The following is a 16,574-nucleotide window of genomic DNA, read 5'->3' on the forward strand; positions in this document are numbered from 1 at the left end:
GTCATTCGCGATTGTCACACTGAAGGAGAATTTTATCATGCCTTCCTCTCAGCATATTGGTCTCAAGCTACTCAAGACCGAGTAAAACATAGCATCATAATGATGAAACACTTTGAACAATCAGGATTCTCCAGTCTTATCAAACATTTTGAAGACATGTTGCACAAGAATCAGTACCTGTCAAAAACATACAGCTCCTCAGAACTCATCCGCATTTGCTTAATCAAGTTGCCGGAACATTTAAGACATATTATTTTGGCAGGACGTTGCAAAGACGACATCGTAGGTTTTCGGGACCTTTAACAAGAATTAGAAATTGACACAGACAGTCGCAGGATTCGAGAACAGGAAAACAATCATTATAGGACACCTCCGTCACAATTCCGTGACGACAGAAACAATAACCAGACACGACAATACTACTATTATAACGCATATCGTGACCAAAACAGACTCCACCCGTATGACAACCGTTGGCAGAGTAACAATTGTTACAGGGATCACCTCTCCACAGAAATGACTATGATAGAGACAATCATAGAAACAGACAATATGGGATCTAGAACAATTATTATCAAGGGAGACAGAATAACTTCAGACACTACAGCCCACTATGCAGTTATGATTCAGGGAGACATTCTCCACCACGTGACCGACAAGAAAGAAATTAAAGAAAATACCAACATGACGACAGACGATATAATCTTAACAACAGACCAAAATTTAACCAAATTGGCGTGATTCAAACAGGGCAGGGCCCCCTCGACAAGTTGAAATTGTAGAAATTAGATCTGCAAAACTCAGTAACGATGCGCGACAACAAAGAGGTAACAGTCAATAACTCTCACCGCAGGCGGCCACATGCGCCGGCTGGGCTTTAGAAAAGTAACATAAGCTTATCTTGAGAAACATTCCAGTAATCTTTACTAACGTATGCCACATAATAATTGGGTTGAAGCTGAAACTCTGCGTACTGGAATGAGTAAAGGGTTACACCACAATTCACATGCAAAGCCGATTATTGAGAGATAATCTGCTTTTTAACTTAGTCTTTGCCATAAAATTTTTCACTTCACATTACTAGTACGCTTTGTCACACTTAGAAACTGTTAACATGCAACAATGTATTGAAGTCAACTATCCATTCAAGAACCTAGGGAACTTATTTAGTCAGTAATTACGACTGCATTGTTATAGTGAACAGACAACACAGTGTTAATGTGTGTACCTTCTTGCTTGTTAGTTGCACGATTATGTAACCACTATAAGGCTTACATACTTAGATCATATACTGCTAATGAGACTTTAATGCAACATTTTGGTTTACTTCAAAAGACATTCTTTATTGAAAGTACTTTCTGAGAGATTACAGATGACTTAGTATTTGGTTTGTTTGACAGCTACACGATTATATCATGATGCTATTAATGAGTGACACAATTGATATTATTGCTTTTGCGCTGTACCCGTTTTATATCTGCGCAGTTTTTCTGTAATCTTCTGGAAAGTAAAACATGTTTTAGTAGTAACTTTTGTGGTATAGCTACAAAAAACAGCCTTTCCTGTAGCACAAAACTACGTTACAGTAGAGTACTTTCTTGATCACAGCAATGAGCGTAGTAACTACGATATCTATATGCATAGCATTTCACTTTTGTTTATGATGAGGTAAGTACAATGACTTCTACAGAACTTGGCATACAGACGACGATAATTACGACACTTGGCATATTTTTACCGTAAAGTGATGCCAGAAATTATCTTACAGCAAGACGCACAGTTTAGCGCTACAGGAAACGCATTTGAGTGATTAATTTTTGTACTTGGAAAATTCTTAGAAAGATTCTTGAATTACAAAGATACAAAGAAGGTTTTCGGTGAGACATTTCATTCGGTTGCTGTAATCTGTGACACCTGAAAGTATAATTACATTAACCCTCAAGGGGTAAACATTTACTTTGTGTACCATGTGTGTGGCTAGCGCTCGGAGCCCTGGCTAATATGGTATTTGCTTATTCAGTTTTACACATCAGTACCATATTTCTCTAACACAGAATTAATTTAAGAGAGACAAACATATTTTTTACATCAGTTAATTCACACTTACAAAATTGTATTTTTCTGTACTTTGTGAAGTGTTCTTCCATTTCGGAACCATCGAGATACTATGAGAGCTTTGAATGATGTATTTTGTATTGGATCATGATCTTTGAAGTACGTTTGAGGTAGATGACACAATTAAAACGAGCAGAGGATTTTTTTAGGTTTTGAAATTATTGAAATAAGCTGTGACGATTTTGAGATGTGATTGATGTGCTGTGATGACATAATTACGACAATGATGTGTATTATGATGTTGAGATATGTTTATGATCAATACGACTATGCTATATGAGAAATGTGGTTATCTGTTTATATGTATATCAATAATGAGTAGGGGTTAGGGACTATGGTTTGTGAAAAAGGATGTTGGAAACCAAGAATCGTACTTTAAAAGTTATGAAATGTTTGTACATATGTGAATGTGAGTACCACAATGCTGACAAAACTTTTTGGACACTCTTATATATGACATTTCGTTTCTACACACTTCTAACGTAAATTTTCAACCACTGAAATTTTTATCTTATATGAGACTTTAGTGGAAACTACTGTCGTCAGTATTTCGGTAAGGAAGGTAGGTGACCTTGACGTAATGTGCTGTGGGTGACGAGCTGACCGACACTTGCCTGGAAAAAAACCATAGGTGTGTGCCTTTCAGAGGGACCGGTCTAGAAAAAAGAGGCCATTAACCTCGCTATTGACATTTCTTTGTAGAAAGCATCGCAAATATGACATGCTTATACTTGAAAACATATGATTACAGTTTGGAGCTCATACTTTCTGATATTTACTGAAATGCCTAATGAAATGATGAGAAATATTTTACATCTATACCCCTGATTATGTCTACTGTCTTTCTAGTTGAGAGATTTTTTTACTGCCTTATGAAATGCTATATGGTTGGTGAATGATGTTTCATGCTTTGCTTTATGTATATATATATATATATATATATATATATATATATATATATATATATATATATATATATATTGTTTAATATCTAGTTTCTAGCTATGCTGCAGCATTGGTTAAAATAAAATTTAATATCTGTAGTAATGTAAATATTTTCTGTCTACCGATCCATTAAATAATTTTATGATATACTTTCTTTAAAAGAATATGGAGCACAAATAGACATTGCCCTTCACAGGAATTACATACATATTTTTTTCAACGATTTGGTAACTTGTTTGGTAGAGTAATTTATCGTGATGCATCACTCTAGTGTTCAGATGTGACATAGGTATTAGACATGGCTATCTTTACTGTAATATTCTGCTTGAGCTTTGTCATGTTTAGGCATAAGTTATTGCATTTGCTGCTGCTGTTTTCCAGGCCTAGTCCTACTGAATCTCACTTTGTATTACTCTGCTAAGCCAGTTTTACTGCTGATTTATTCATCTTGTTGCTGTACATTGCCTTATATTAGTTGTAATGTTCATGTTTGGGTTAATGTTGTGCTGCTGCATTGCCTTGTCCCTTAGTATATGTATCTGAGTTCAGTAGATTTAAGTTAGCTTAAGAGGGGAGATACTATATAGGAAACTAACTATGAAGAATTAGGAAAGATTGCATTAAGAAGTTATAAGAAAAAGGTTTAGCCAAAAAAGCAGTGTACAGTGAAGATTAATTATTTTCAAAGAAGTAGGGTTTAGGGACAACAGGTTTAGGTAGGATTTTCTTGGAAACAAATGATGAGGTACGATGATGAAAAATAATGAGCTAAGGTAATGGAAAATACAGAAAGCATGCTTAAATAGGACCTCTGTGCGAAAAAAAATATTGAAACAAGCGGAGACATCTATGGAATGATGAAGTTTAAGGTTGGACTGCACTACCATACGTTATACTGAAAACAAACCCTGTCCTTTCCTTTGGTGTTATTCCGCTATGTGTTAATGTGTACCCTTGTGTGTCTATGTTCTTCCTGTCTTTATGCGTTTATCTGATAAGAGTTATGTTCTAGAATTTTCTAATACTAAGCTACATTCGCTATGATGAGGAGTACTGTTATCCTCAAATACTTTGGAAAAATGTTTAGATATTATTTACTCTGTTATGGCTCAAATGGCTATGAGCACTATGGGACTTAACATCTGAGGTCATCAGTCCCCTAGAACTTAGAACTACTTAAACCTAATTAACCCATATCCGAGGCAGGATTCGTACCTGCGACCGTAGCGGTCGCGCGGTTCCAGATTGAAGCACCTAGAACCGCTCCGCCATACTGGCGGGTACTCTGTTATGTTTTCCTTTAACGATCTTATGTCAAATTAATGTTTGACTATTCTCATTTCACATTTATTTACTTATGTCACAATTCCTATAATGCTCATAAGTATTATTATTTCTATTCTTTTCTAAAGCCTGTAGCAACCTGCCAGATACAATTTAGTGCCAGTTGTTCTCATACCTTACACGATATCTCAACAGACTCGTCATCCTCTGGCTCCGGTTCGGTTCTTACTAGCGCCTAACGAGTAATTTTTATATCTTTCTCTTGCCTGGGTTTAGAGAACTAAACAAAAAACCCGTTTGGCGACATCGTGTTTTCCGGTCGCTTGAAACGGCGCATCGAGGGAGGTAGCGCAGTGGTTAGCACACTATACCTGCATTCGGGAGGACGACGGTTCAAACTCGCTTCCGGATTTAGGTTATTCGTGGTTTCTCCAAATAACTCAGGGCAAATGCTGCGATGTTTCCTATGAAAGGAGACAGCCGATTTCCTTCCCCACGTTATACAAAATCCGAGCTTGTTAACGAGTCGTTAAACCCAATCGTCCTTCCTTTGTATTTGCTCGCGCAACAGACTGATGGCTGATATCAATGCTAATTAACTTGCATAGGGACCAACGTATAAAACTTTTTCTTAAGTATTTCCCCTCAGCACAACCTTCCCTGAAACGCTCATACAGACTGTTCCTAACCACCCTGTGTATAAGGATGCAACGTACGTGACATATGAGTACGCAAGTGAAGCCACGGGAAAATAGCTAGTCTTCAATAAAGGCAATCCGAAGATTTACGCTATACACAGAAGAATGGATATAAATCTTTGGTGTCCTCACATTAACCCTACGTGGATTTACGAAGCAACTCTAAACAGAAACAGAAGTGAATGAAAGTGACATTTTTCGATGAGCCAGGGCGGAAATGTGAATTGATGAGTGATATCAGTAGCGTAATTCAGTGCATTTGTATGGTTCTGAAACGTTTCTACGTCTTCACAGTTTCATAAGTGTACAGCATTACCATTCACTGTTTTGAATACATTACTAAAATATCTTTCAAGAAATAAAATCTTACACAAAATCAAATAAATGTAGATAGCTTACTTGTAGAAGGGAATTTAATACACTACATAGAAAGTAGGGAAGGTATCCTTTACCAATGAATTAGCATTCGATCCCGGAGAATACCACAAAAAACAGACAAAATGGTTGTGGATTACTTACGTTCACAAGAGAGTCAGCATCGTCCGTAGAGATAGTATCGTTGCCGAAGTAGAACTCTCTCAGCTTGAGAGCTGCTACTTGTTGCTGCTCTGCAGTCGGGAGGTGTAAACAGGGTGCCACCGACTCGACGAATCGGCTGTTGAGTGTCTCGATTTGCTCTGTGTTGTTCAATATCTTGTAACCTGTCAGATTACCACAGAGAAGCGTTGCCAGTTAGACAGTGATAGGGATATAACCGTACTAAAATTCTATCCATGCATCCAAATTGCTCAAAAAAATAATAAACAGAAGAATGGAAAATAATACTGAAGATATTTTAGACAGCAATCAGTATGGCGTTAGGAAAGCTACACAGATATGACTCTGACATTGCAGCTGATATTAGAAGGATTAAAGCAAAAAGTAAAACACGTTATAGAGCTTTTCGCAATGAAAAAAGAGTACTACGATGTAAAAAGGTGTAAGACGTATGAATACTGAAAAAATAGGGGTAAGATTGAAACTTTCCCTTAGAAAAATTATACATGACTGTGTTTAAACTGACACACAATATTTTTAGCGCAACGCAATCTGACTTTCAATAATCCCTACAAAAGAATGGCCCTGACTAACATTAACCTATACCTTTCACAAATCACTTACCTCACAAAAATCTTCGTTACTCGAACTACTGCAACACAGCGAGCGCCACTACTGCCAGCTAAATAATAGATTGAAACTACTGAAGGCACTAACTATTGATAGGCAGAGTTAGCAAATGAAAGATTTTAATAGAGAACAAACAATGTACTTACCTTAATAGTGTTGAAAAATCATAATATACATAGCAGTTCATGACATCCAGTCTTACAAATTTCAAAACTCCGCCATTTCTCTCCCCACATCCACCACTGCTGGCGGCTCACCTCCAACTGCGCAACGCTACGCGCTGTTCACATCTAGCTGCCCAACACTACAATTGCAGACAACAATGCAAACTAGCCACAGACTGCACACAGCACAGCCAGTGATTTTCATACAGAGCGCTACCTAACGTTGTCAATAAGAAAACATAAACAGCCTAGTTACATAACCCCCATGCTCCCCACAAAAAATTTTACAAATTGTTTTGGGCAGTGGCCAATAATGATTTAATAAAATTTTTCATAATTACAATAACAAAGATATCAAATGCACACATTTATTGATACAATGTTGGTCAAATGCTAAAATTTTCTCACAGTCCATAAAGACAGTCCTGATCATTCGTCACAGTAAAATTGCAGTGTTTTTCTCAAAGTCTGAGCAATAAAAGAAAATGCACACGGAAGTAGTGGATTTCCATGCAGTCTTGAAGAAGTAGTGTTGTCCTTCAAACGGAAAGACAGTGCTGGCTCTTGACATGCAGACAGGTATTGGTCCACAACAGAGCAAACCCAGAGCAGAGTCAGTCGAAGTTTTGAAGAATATTGGTAGGTAGGTCATGACAGAGTAGACCCACTGTAGTCCTGGTAGAGAGTATGGCATTGGTGGGCCACCAGAGGTGCAGACCCACCGTAGTTCTCGTAGAGATTGTGGTATTGGTGGGCCACCAGAGGTGCAGACCCACTGCAGTCCTGGTAGAGATTGTGGTATTGGTGAGTCAGCAAAGGTGTAGACCCACTGCAGTCCTTGTAGAAATAATGGTATTGGTGGGTCATCAAAGATGCAGACCCACTGTAGTCCTTGTAGAGATGGCCAGCAGCCATCTGTTGCGACTGTGCAGGTGCACAATCACCATCGAAGAGTCTTGCTGACAATATAGCAAGTCCATAACCACCACTTTTGCACTCACAAAGTTTTTGGAATTGTCCTTAGAACCAGCAATGCTGTCATCCAGTCCCTTGCTGAATTATTAACACACGTGCAAACACTAACAGTCCCTACTTCTCACATATTGTCCATGTACTATGACCAACAGAAATGTGTGCAGTGAAATGGAACTTACAAGTTAAAATATGATGAACTGGTGTCAATTACAATTTTATAACATAAGAATACAATTACAAAGGTACAAAATACATCATTAAAGAACATAACAATACAGATAACATTTGTAGTACAGGCTTTACAAAAGAATCGAAATAACATATACATCAGTGTTACAGGAATTATGACATGAGTACATACATAAAAGATCAGAATAACTTTCGAAACATCAACTTCACACATGAGCATTAAAACAGAACAGAATAAATAAAGTCTAAACATCTTTACAAAGAAAATAACATATTATCAGAAAAATTCTACAACGTAACTATTATTAGGTAAACACATTAAGACAGGAAAAACACAAATTCACATAGAGTAATAACACAAAAATACAGGACAGGGTTTGTTTTCAGTGTGACATTTGGTACTGCAGTCTACCCCAAAACTTCATTCCATATATCTTTCGTCTTATTTCAACATTTGTTTCCACCAAAAAAATCCTATCCAAGCATGTTTTCTGTATTTTTATGTTCACATATTTCTCACCTCATTATTTATTTTCCATTATCTTACCTCATCATTTATTTCCAAGAAAATCCTACCTAAACCTGTTGTCCCTAAACCCTACATTTTTGCTCATATCCTCTTTGAAAATACTTTTTTTTGGCCGAACCATTTTCTTATAGCTTCTCAATGCATTTCTTCCAATTCATCATAACGTGTTCTCTTATATGTCCTACCCCATCTTAAGCTGACTTAAATCTACTGAGCTCAGATGCTAAACTAAGGAACGAGGCAATGCAGCAGCACAAAACAATTAATACAAACATCAATAAAAAAATTCAAATTGGCAAAGCAATTGCATTATTACAACTAATATAAGGCACTGTGCAGCAAACAAGAAAAATAAATCCGTAGTAAAACTGACTTAACAGAGTAATGTAAAGTGAAATTTAGTAGCACTATGCCTGGCAAACAGCCGCAGCAAATGCAATAACTTATATCTAAACATGAGAAAGCTCAAGCAGAAAAAATATTACAGCAAAAATGGTCATGTTTAATACCTATGTCACATCTTAACACTAGAGTGTTGCATCACTGTAACTTGCTCTAGCAGACAAGTTACCTAGTCACTGACAAAAATTATGTATGCAATTCCTGTGAAGTGGAAATGTCTTTTTGTGCTCCCTCATTTTTTGGGAGTACATCCATCATAAAGTTATTTTTTACTGGATCTTAATAGTCATAATATATATATAGCAGTTCATGACAACCAGTCTTACAAATTTCAAAACTCCGCCATCTCTCTCCCCACATCCACCACTGCTGGCGGCTCACCTCCAACTGCGCAACGCTACGCGCTGTTCACATCCAGCTGCCCAACACTACAATGGCAGACAACAATGCAAACGAGCCACAGACTGCACACAGCACAGCCAGTGATTTTCATACAGAGCGCTACGTAACGTTGCCAATAAGAAAACATAAACAGCTTACTTACAAGCTATAGGGAAAGAACGGTAATGTACAATACGTACATGTACCAAGAGGTAACAATAAGAGTACGAGACGAAGAACAAAGTTCTCAAATTAAAAAGGGTGTAAGACAAGGAACGAAACCTGGGTGTAGTTAAAATTCGAAACTTTAATTGGTTATAAAATTGACTACTTTTGAACTGAAATATTTATGTATTTTACGTGAAACCTTTTTGCAAATTCAAATACGAGATATATAAGCTACCATAACATTAATTAAAATGTAGCACGCCAATATAAAACTCTATTGCACTATGTGGCTAAAATAGCTATGATATTATTAATTACTTTAGAAAACTCGATTAAGGAAATTTACTTTCGCTAAAACATGTTCTCAACAAATTTAAACGACCATAGAATTTTCTAACAGTATTAAGCTCAAAGGGAGCTTTCGACATCGTATTCTTACGCTGTTTATGATAACAAGTTTCCTTCATAATCTTGAACTTCTATAAAACATTTATACACACAGACATAAGACTTGCATTCACTTTAACGGAGAAAACAGGAAACTTCTTAAGGCAAATAACAATTTAAAGGCAATTCATCTGAATTACTCTGTTTTCCAAGGCTGCATCGGATATTTTGAAATACTAACTGAACTCTCTCAAAATTCTGGAAACGGTTAACAAACATGAGAACTGCCTTGCTTTGAGAATGTAGGCGTTGGGATGCTGCTATTGTGATGAAGTTGCTGAATACTGGTGCCTTCACCTCTCAATACGTGTGGCTATTATTACACCAAGCCCTCCTTGTCGCAGACGTCATTATACTCTTGGTAACCGCGCTCAACATTGCCATTAATTTTAGCTCGGAAAATCTTGCATTCCGCGACGCAGATAATAGACAAAACTTTTCCCGTCATCTGCTACTGCTACCACTACGATAACAGGGCACGTCGCAATAACTCTAACCTCTCAACATTACTCACGTGAGGACGGAACTCTAGTCGCGTCTGCACTCCTTTACCAACAGACCTATGAATTTGTGTTTTGTCACTCGGTTCCTTCTTTTACAAGCTGTGAAAAATTCTGAACGTAAATTTGGGTTACGTTACATCGTTTACTGCTGCGACTGTGTTAAATCGTAAGTCATCTAATGTTGTTGCATTTGGACGGAATATTTGAACTGCAGTTTACAGTGTTTGTTTCCTTGAATGGTCGCTCATTGTCTAATGAACGCGCTAAGTGTACCAGAGAGTAAGTCATCGGCAACAACTGGAACCGACCGTTTACAACAGGCGTCGAGCGACATTTTTAATTTCATCCCAAGTTTCTATCTTCATTCGTGTAGAAGATTTACTCTTGCGGAATCGTCTAAAGTGCCCTTTATTTAGTAGGCACATAGTCACTGTGTTACCCTCGCTCTCCTGAGTCAGATCTCATACATGTTTTCTGATGGGGTCAAAGAGTGTCTGTCGTAAGCTATTCGTCAGCTGCCAATGCGTTAACTACCATCAAATATTTGACAGCATAAACGTCGAAAAGGAACAGCTCATTAGTTCAACACGGTTGATAGCTCTTTGGCAAGGCAACAAGTTTTATTCTTTGTCTATCAGGCTCTGTCGTCGTAATGCCTATTATAGTCGTAGACTTTAGTCTATTCAGATAGGAGAGATGAGTGAATGGCCATTGTTTGAATTACTAGATACTAGTAGACAAACCGAGGCAATAATCTGTGTAATTGTCTCACACTGAAGTAACGTAGATTGCCGTTGTAACATTGAAGTACGAACCCGATTCTCCGGAAGTGACTCCTGTCATGATGGGCACTCTGTGGAAACGGCCGTCGATGAGCGTCTGGATTGAAGACTCTGTGAGGAAGGCGCCTTCGAGGTTTGGTTCCACGTGTGGCGCCCACACGATGTAGGTAAATAAAACCTTCAGCTGTAACCAAAAATAGCGATTAACAGAAAGTGTTCCTTTATTTCAGTTTAAAAGTAACTTTCATTGATTATATGAAATATGTTTTATTTTCTGGGAAAAGAGTTGTGATCTGAAACAAGTATATCGAAAACTGTCACAAGAACATTTACTAGATATTTCTCCTGGGAATACTATCCACAGTTTGAGAAAGAATTAAGCCAACGTGCAATAACATAAACTGTCGCACTAACGGAGTGAATTTGTCCCTCTAATCTCTGTGCTAATAACGCTGTGCGACTACGATTTTTTTCGTCACGTCATTTAATACATATCAAAGAGTAAAAGAAACAGATGTTGCTCGTTGTGAAGTTGTGACAGCCCATGTCACTCCAGAAAGTCAGTCTGCTAATGTATGTTTCTTTTCAATAAGTAGGCCACAGTGCAGCAAATTACCAGCCCCAATCCATCGAGTAGCCAAGCAATCTAGTTTCTACATACGGGAGCTGCTGTCATAAGAATGTATAATACTTCAGTATAGTATATGTATGAGCGTAGTTAACAATCCCCTCCTGGTTTTGAGAAATATAATTACAACGATAGGCATACAGAAAATTACTCCAGTACGCAAACTGAAACCTTTCATAAGAAATGCTTAAAGTCTGGTGAACACAGTGGTTCCCTTAGGTATTACCCGTCTCTGTATAGAATTTCAGCTGTATGTTGTGTCACTTTAACTAGGTCCTGGATTGATATAGCAGTTATATATAATACCTATGTCGCCTCTGTTGGGGTCATTCTTACTTTCTTAACAAAAGATTGTCTACCATATGCCTGTCACACCTCTCTTTTTAGTATTCTCCCTTTTCCTTTATGTGCAGCTGTCACCCTCCCCCCGTTTTTCTTGAGTGCTGAAGTATGTGGTACTGCATCCCTCCATAGCAAATATTCCTTTAAGCCAACAGCATTATACAGCATGTTCACCCCAACTTTCATCCTCGTGATTATAAAATGTAACTCACTTATGATAAATAACAAGTGCTGAAACACAGTAATTGAAGCGGATATGTAACACAGATTTCCACGTAGTTTTACAGGCAAATAATGAAGATTATAGGTAGATAAAACATAGTTTACAACCTTTCCTCAGTCCTGATTGTCTGAAATTTATACACATACACACACACACACACACACACACATATATATATATATATATATATATATATATATATATATATATATATATATACAGGGTGTTACAAAAAGGTACGCCAAACTTTCAGGAAACATTCCTCACACACAAATAAAGAAAAGATGTTATGTCGACATGTGTCCGGAAACGCTTAATTTCCATGTTAGAGCTCATTTTAGTTCCGTCAGTATGTACTGCACTTCCTCGATTCACTGCCAGTTGGCCCAATTGAAGGAAGGTAATGTTGACTTCGGTGCTTGTGTTGACATGCGACTCATTGCTCTACAGTACTAGCATCAAGCACATCAGTACGTAGCATCAACAGGTTAGTGTTCATCATGAACGTGGTTTTGCAGTCAGTGCAATGTTTACAAATGCGGAGTTGGCAGATGCCCATTTGATGTATGGATTAGCACGGAGCAATAGCCGTGGCGCGGTACGTTTGTATCGAGACAGATTTCCAGAACGAAGGTGTCCCGACAGGAAGACGTTCGAAGCAATTGATAGGCGTCTTAGGGAGCACGGAACATTCCAGCCTATGACTCGCGACTGGGGAAGACCTAGAACGACGAGGACACCTGCAATGGACGAAGCAATTCTTCGCGCAGAGACGTTGCTGCTGTACAAGGTAACGTTGACCACGTCACTGTATGGAGAGTGCTACGGGAGAACCAGTTGTTTCCGTACCATGTACAGCGTGTGCAGGCACTATCAGCAGCTGATTGGCCTCCATGGGTACAATTCTGCGAATGGTTCATCCAACAATGTGTCAATCCTCATTTCAGTGCAAATGTTCTCTTTACGGATGACGCTTCATTCCAACGTGATCAAATTGTAAATTTTCACATTCAACATGTGTGGGCTGACGAGAATCCGCACGCAATTGTGCAATCACGTCATCAACACAGATTTTCTGTGAACGTTTGGGCAGGCATTGTTGGGGATGTCTTGAGTGGGCCCCATGTTCTTCCACCTACGCTCAATGGAGCACGTTATCATGATTTCATACGGGATACTCTACCTGTGCTGCTAGAACATGTGCCTTTACAAGTACGACACAACATGTGGTTCATGCACGATGGAGCTCTTGCACGTTTCAGTCGAAGTGTTCGTACGCTTCTCAACAACAGATTCGGCCACCGATGGATTGGTAGAGGCGGAACAATTCCATGGCCTCCACACTCTCCTGACCTCAACCGTCTTGACTTTCATTTATGGGGGCATTTCAAAGCTCTTGTCTACGCAACCCCGGTACCAAATGTAGAGACTCTTCGTGCTCGTATTGTGGACGGCTGTGATACAATACGCCATTCTCCAGGGCTGCATCAGCGCATCAGGTATTCCATGCGACGGAGGGTGGATGCATGTATCCTCGCTAGCGGAGGACATTTTGAACATTTCCTGTAACAAAGTGTTTCATGTCACGCTGGTACGTTCTGTTGCTGTGTGTTTCCATTCCATGATTAATGTGATTTGAAGAGAAGTAATAAAATGAGCTCAAACATTGAAAGCAAGCGTTTCCGGACACATGTCCACATATCTTATTTTCTTTCTTTGTTTGTGAGGAATGTTTCCTGAAAGTTTGGCCATACCTTTTTGTAACACCCTGTATAGCTTGTAGCAAGTTTGTATTTGTTTGTTTGGATACTGAACTGATTTGGGGAGCAGACAGAGGCAGCCCGAGATGAGTAATATGGGTGAGAATCACAAGGTCCATAGAGGAGACATCCTCGCAACTTTAGCCATCTCCAAGGAACTGACTTTAAAATCTGCAAATGTACATGTCTAATGCGATATAAAATGTGCAAAAAATCCAAAAGACCAATCTATCTCCTATGTCCCCCTGTGTCCAAAGTATTATGTAAATTAACATGCATGTAATTAAATTGAAAGAATGGTTCAAATGATGTTAAGTGACTTAAAACTATACAAACGCCAAATAATAGTAGTAGTTGCCAATCTAAGTCACAGATGTGAATGCAGGCAAAATGTGTGAAGTCATTACAACCCCTTTGGTTAGGGGGATGGTAACGTGTTTTTGTATGGATTAATTAGAATCAGTTACTGTAAATTTCAGTACTGTAATGGAGGAAACTTATTTTCTTGGTATATAATGTAATGTCTGAGCCACAATTTATGAACTTTTTATAGCCGTAATGGATGTATTGTACCTCTCTAGAGGTGGGTAGTGACATAAGAGGAAAGTAACTATATTGTTTTTATCACCATTAGGTTTTCTTATTCACTCATTCACCATTATTCCATATTTTTTCTATTTTTTCATTTGTTTTCTGTATATTACGTTTGTTTACATAATTTTCAATGTTTTTCCATATTCTATGTGTACATGTACAAGAATATTTGTGTTCTAATTGCTTACCCTACCAGGTTTCTTTGACATTCAACTGTGACTCTGATTCTCCCGTCAAGCCAGAGTTCTCTATAGTGTTTGCAAGATGTAGTGATGTCATAATCGATATCCTTGCCAGATAACTACCTTACAGTAGGTGCTAGCTGACAAACCTTAGCTGTGGCATTACTACGTCACAGCGAGACTGCAAGTTACCTGCATTCATGTGCATGAGGTAGTAGTGTAACAGACTCGGTCGAGTGAACACGTAGTAATGAAGGGTCTATGAATCTGAAACCTCACCAGCTTCTACGATTACTTCGGAACTAAATAATTACAGCTGTGCGACTTCAGTTTGGCAGTAGCTGAATGTTTTGTGTAATTGTGGCTGAAGCAAATCTCTCACCCTGTAGGCAGATAGCCAGGCACGAGGATCACCGTCAGATCTCTTAAATTTGCGGGATGAGAGCTTGCAAGTAACGTAAGGTGACACGACACAATTTTCTGATTTAATAATCTCGAAAAGGGACTGTATTAAACTGTGCAAGGCATGAAAAGGGTCCATATCAAGTACACAAACTCCAACGGTTCCTGATACTTGCACGTGAAGTGTCGTACATGTGAAAGGAGGAAAGAAGGCACATAAATTTATACGAGGCATCACAACACATCAACGATAGAGTCCAGTGAGGTACTTTGTCAATCAGATACAAATGTAAGTGTCGCAAAAAAGCTTTACTGATGTAGAGGGGTGCATGTGAAATTGTTGCTTTAGACAGTTCTGAGTAAAATCGAATTTGGCGCGTGTGATGCGGATAAACTAATGTATTATGTCAGAAAGTGAGAATCAGTTTTACGAGACGGAAGTAATACAAGTCATGGAGGAACAGGGCGAAGCCGGCAGCGAATGGAATGTTAACGTATAGAAACTGGGAGAACAAATAAAAACGTAGATACAGATTTAGGAATCGCAGAAACGTCAGCAACTAATATAACAGTGTCTTGCAAGCAACAATAATGGGTAAGATGGGGAACTTGTCCTACTTGAAAGAAGTAGAGAAAAAGAGAGAGGAACATAAAGCTGGAATGAGATAAGTAAAAACTGAGAAAGCAGAATTCATCACTAAGTGGAATAAGCAGATCGAAACACACGAGGAATGGAGTCGCAATCATGAATTAAGAATACTACAAATTGAAGCAGTTACGGTGGAGTGCACCGACAATGGTGCCCAGCTCGGCACACAACCAATAGTTGTACAAACGAGGCAAAAAAACATAGCATAAAATGAAACCGAATTACTGGAAGAACTGAAAGGGAAATCGCTGAGGTCAAGTCTGAATTAGAAAAGACTACTGGCACTCTCACAACTAACAAGATGGCCTCGTGATGAATATTTTAGAGAAAGAAGCAACGAAGCGCAGTACAGGGGTAAACAACATAGTAGTAACTGGTTTGATCTGAGTAAGACCTTCCGAAAGAGACTGCTACAGGTTCAAACAAAGAGGAAGATTGCAGCTATTGGCTTCTCTTCATAGGTTGAAAAGAGCGATTCCTGGAAATGGTCAGACACAGAAAAGATAGATTTTGCAGCGACATAGATGGAAGAAGGGACAGCCAGCTGGGTAGATTCCCTGAAGTTAGGACGATGTACGACGCGTTTGAAAGAGCTTTCATAGAGAAATATTGGTCACAGGAAAAGCAACAAGAGCTAAAGCATGAATTGACATACGAGCATGCAATAGAAAGACTTCAACAAACAATGCTACGTACCAAAGCCGACAATTAGGTGCACTAAAAAACACTCTTTGATTGTGGTGGAACTCCATCTTCAGTTATCTTGCATACAGCTTTATATTTAGTGATTCCTACAAAACCTTCTACCTCTGTATTGTTCCTATTAAAAAAGTACATGGACTGTTTGCTTTGCTTCTTCTTTATGAGTTAATATTTCGTCTGTACCGAGCGCGTCGACGACTAGACGTTGAATTATACACTTCTTCACTTGTTTCCTCTATTATACTTCCAATCTCTATAACCATTTCAAATTTTTACTCAGGAATATCTTCTTTCAACTATTGAAACAAGTCGGTCATCGCTGTGCCAAGTTAGCGCCTTGCAG

The 16,574-nt window shown here is 38.5% G+C and overlaps 1 protein-coding gene across 1 annotated transcript in view; it reads right to left on the reverse strand.

Moving 5' to 3' along the window:
• LOC126475041 (juvenile hormone esterase-like) overlaps window positions 1-16,574 on the reverse strand; it is a 120,587-nt gene that overhangs the window by 23,659 nt on the left and 80,354 nt on the right. The window contains exons 6-7 of the mRNA XM_050102588.1: window positions 10,783-10,933; window positions 5,562-5,743 (exon numbers count right to left, since the gene is read on the reverse strand). Coding sequence (XP_049958545.1) covers window positions 5,562-5,743; window positions 10,783-10,933 — 333 coding nt within the window. The remainder of the gene's footprint in view (window positions 1-5,561; window positions 5,744-10,782; window positions 10,934-16,574) is intronic.

The sequence above is a fragment of the Schistocerca serialis genome, chromosome 4 (assembly GCF_023864345.2).
Source record: "Schistocerca serialis cubense isolate TAMUIC-IGC-003099 chromosome 4, iqSchSeri2.2, whole genome shotgun sequence".
Classification (NCBI taxonomy): domain Eukaryota; kingdom Metazoa; phylum Arthropoda; class Insecta; order Orthoptera; family Acrididae; genus Schistocerca; species Schistocerca serialis.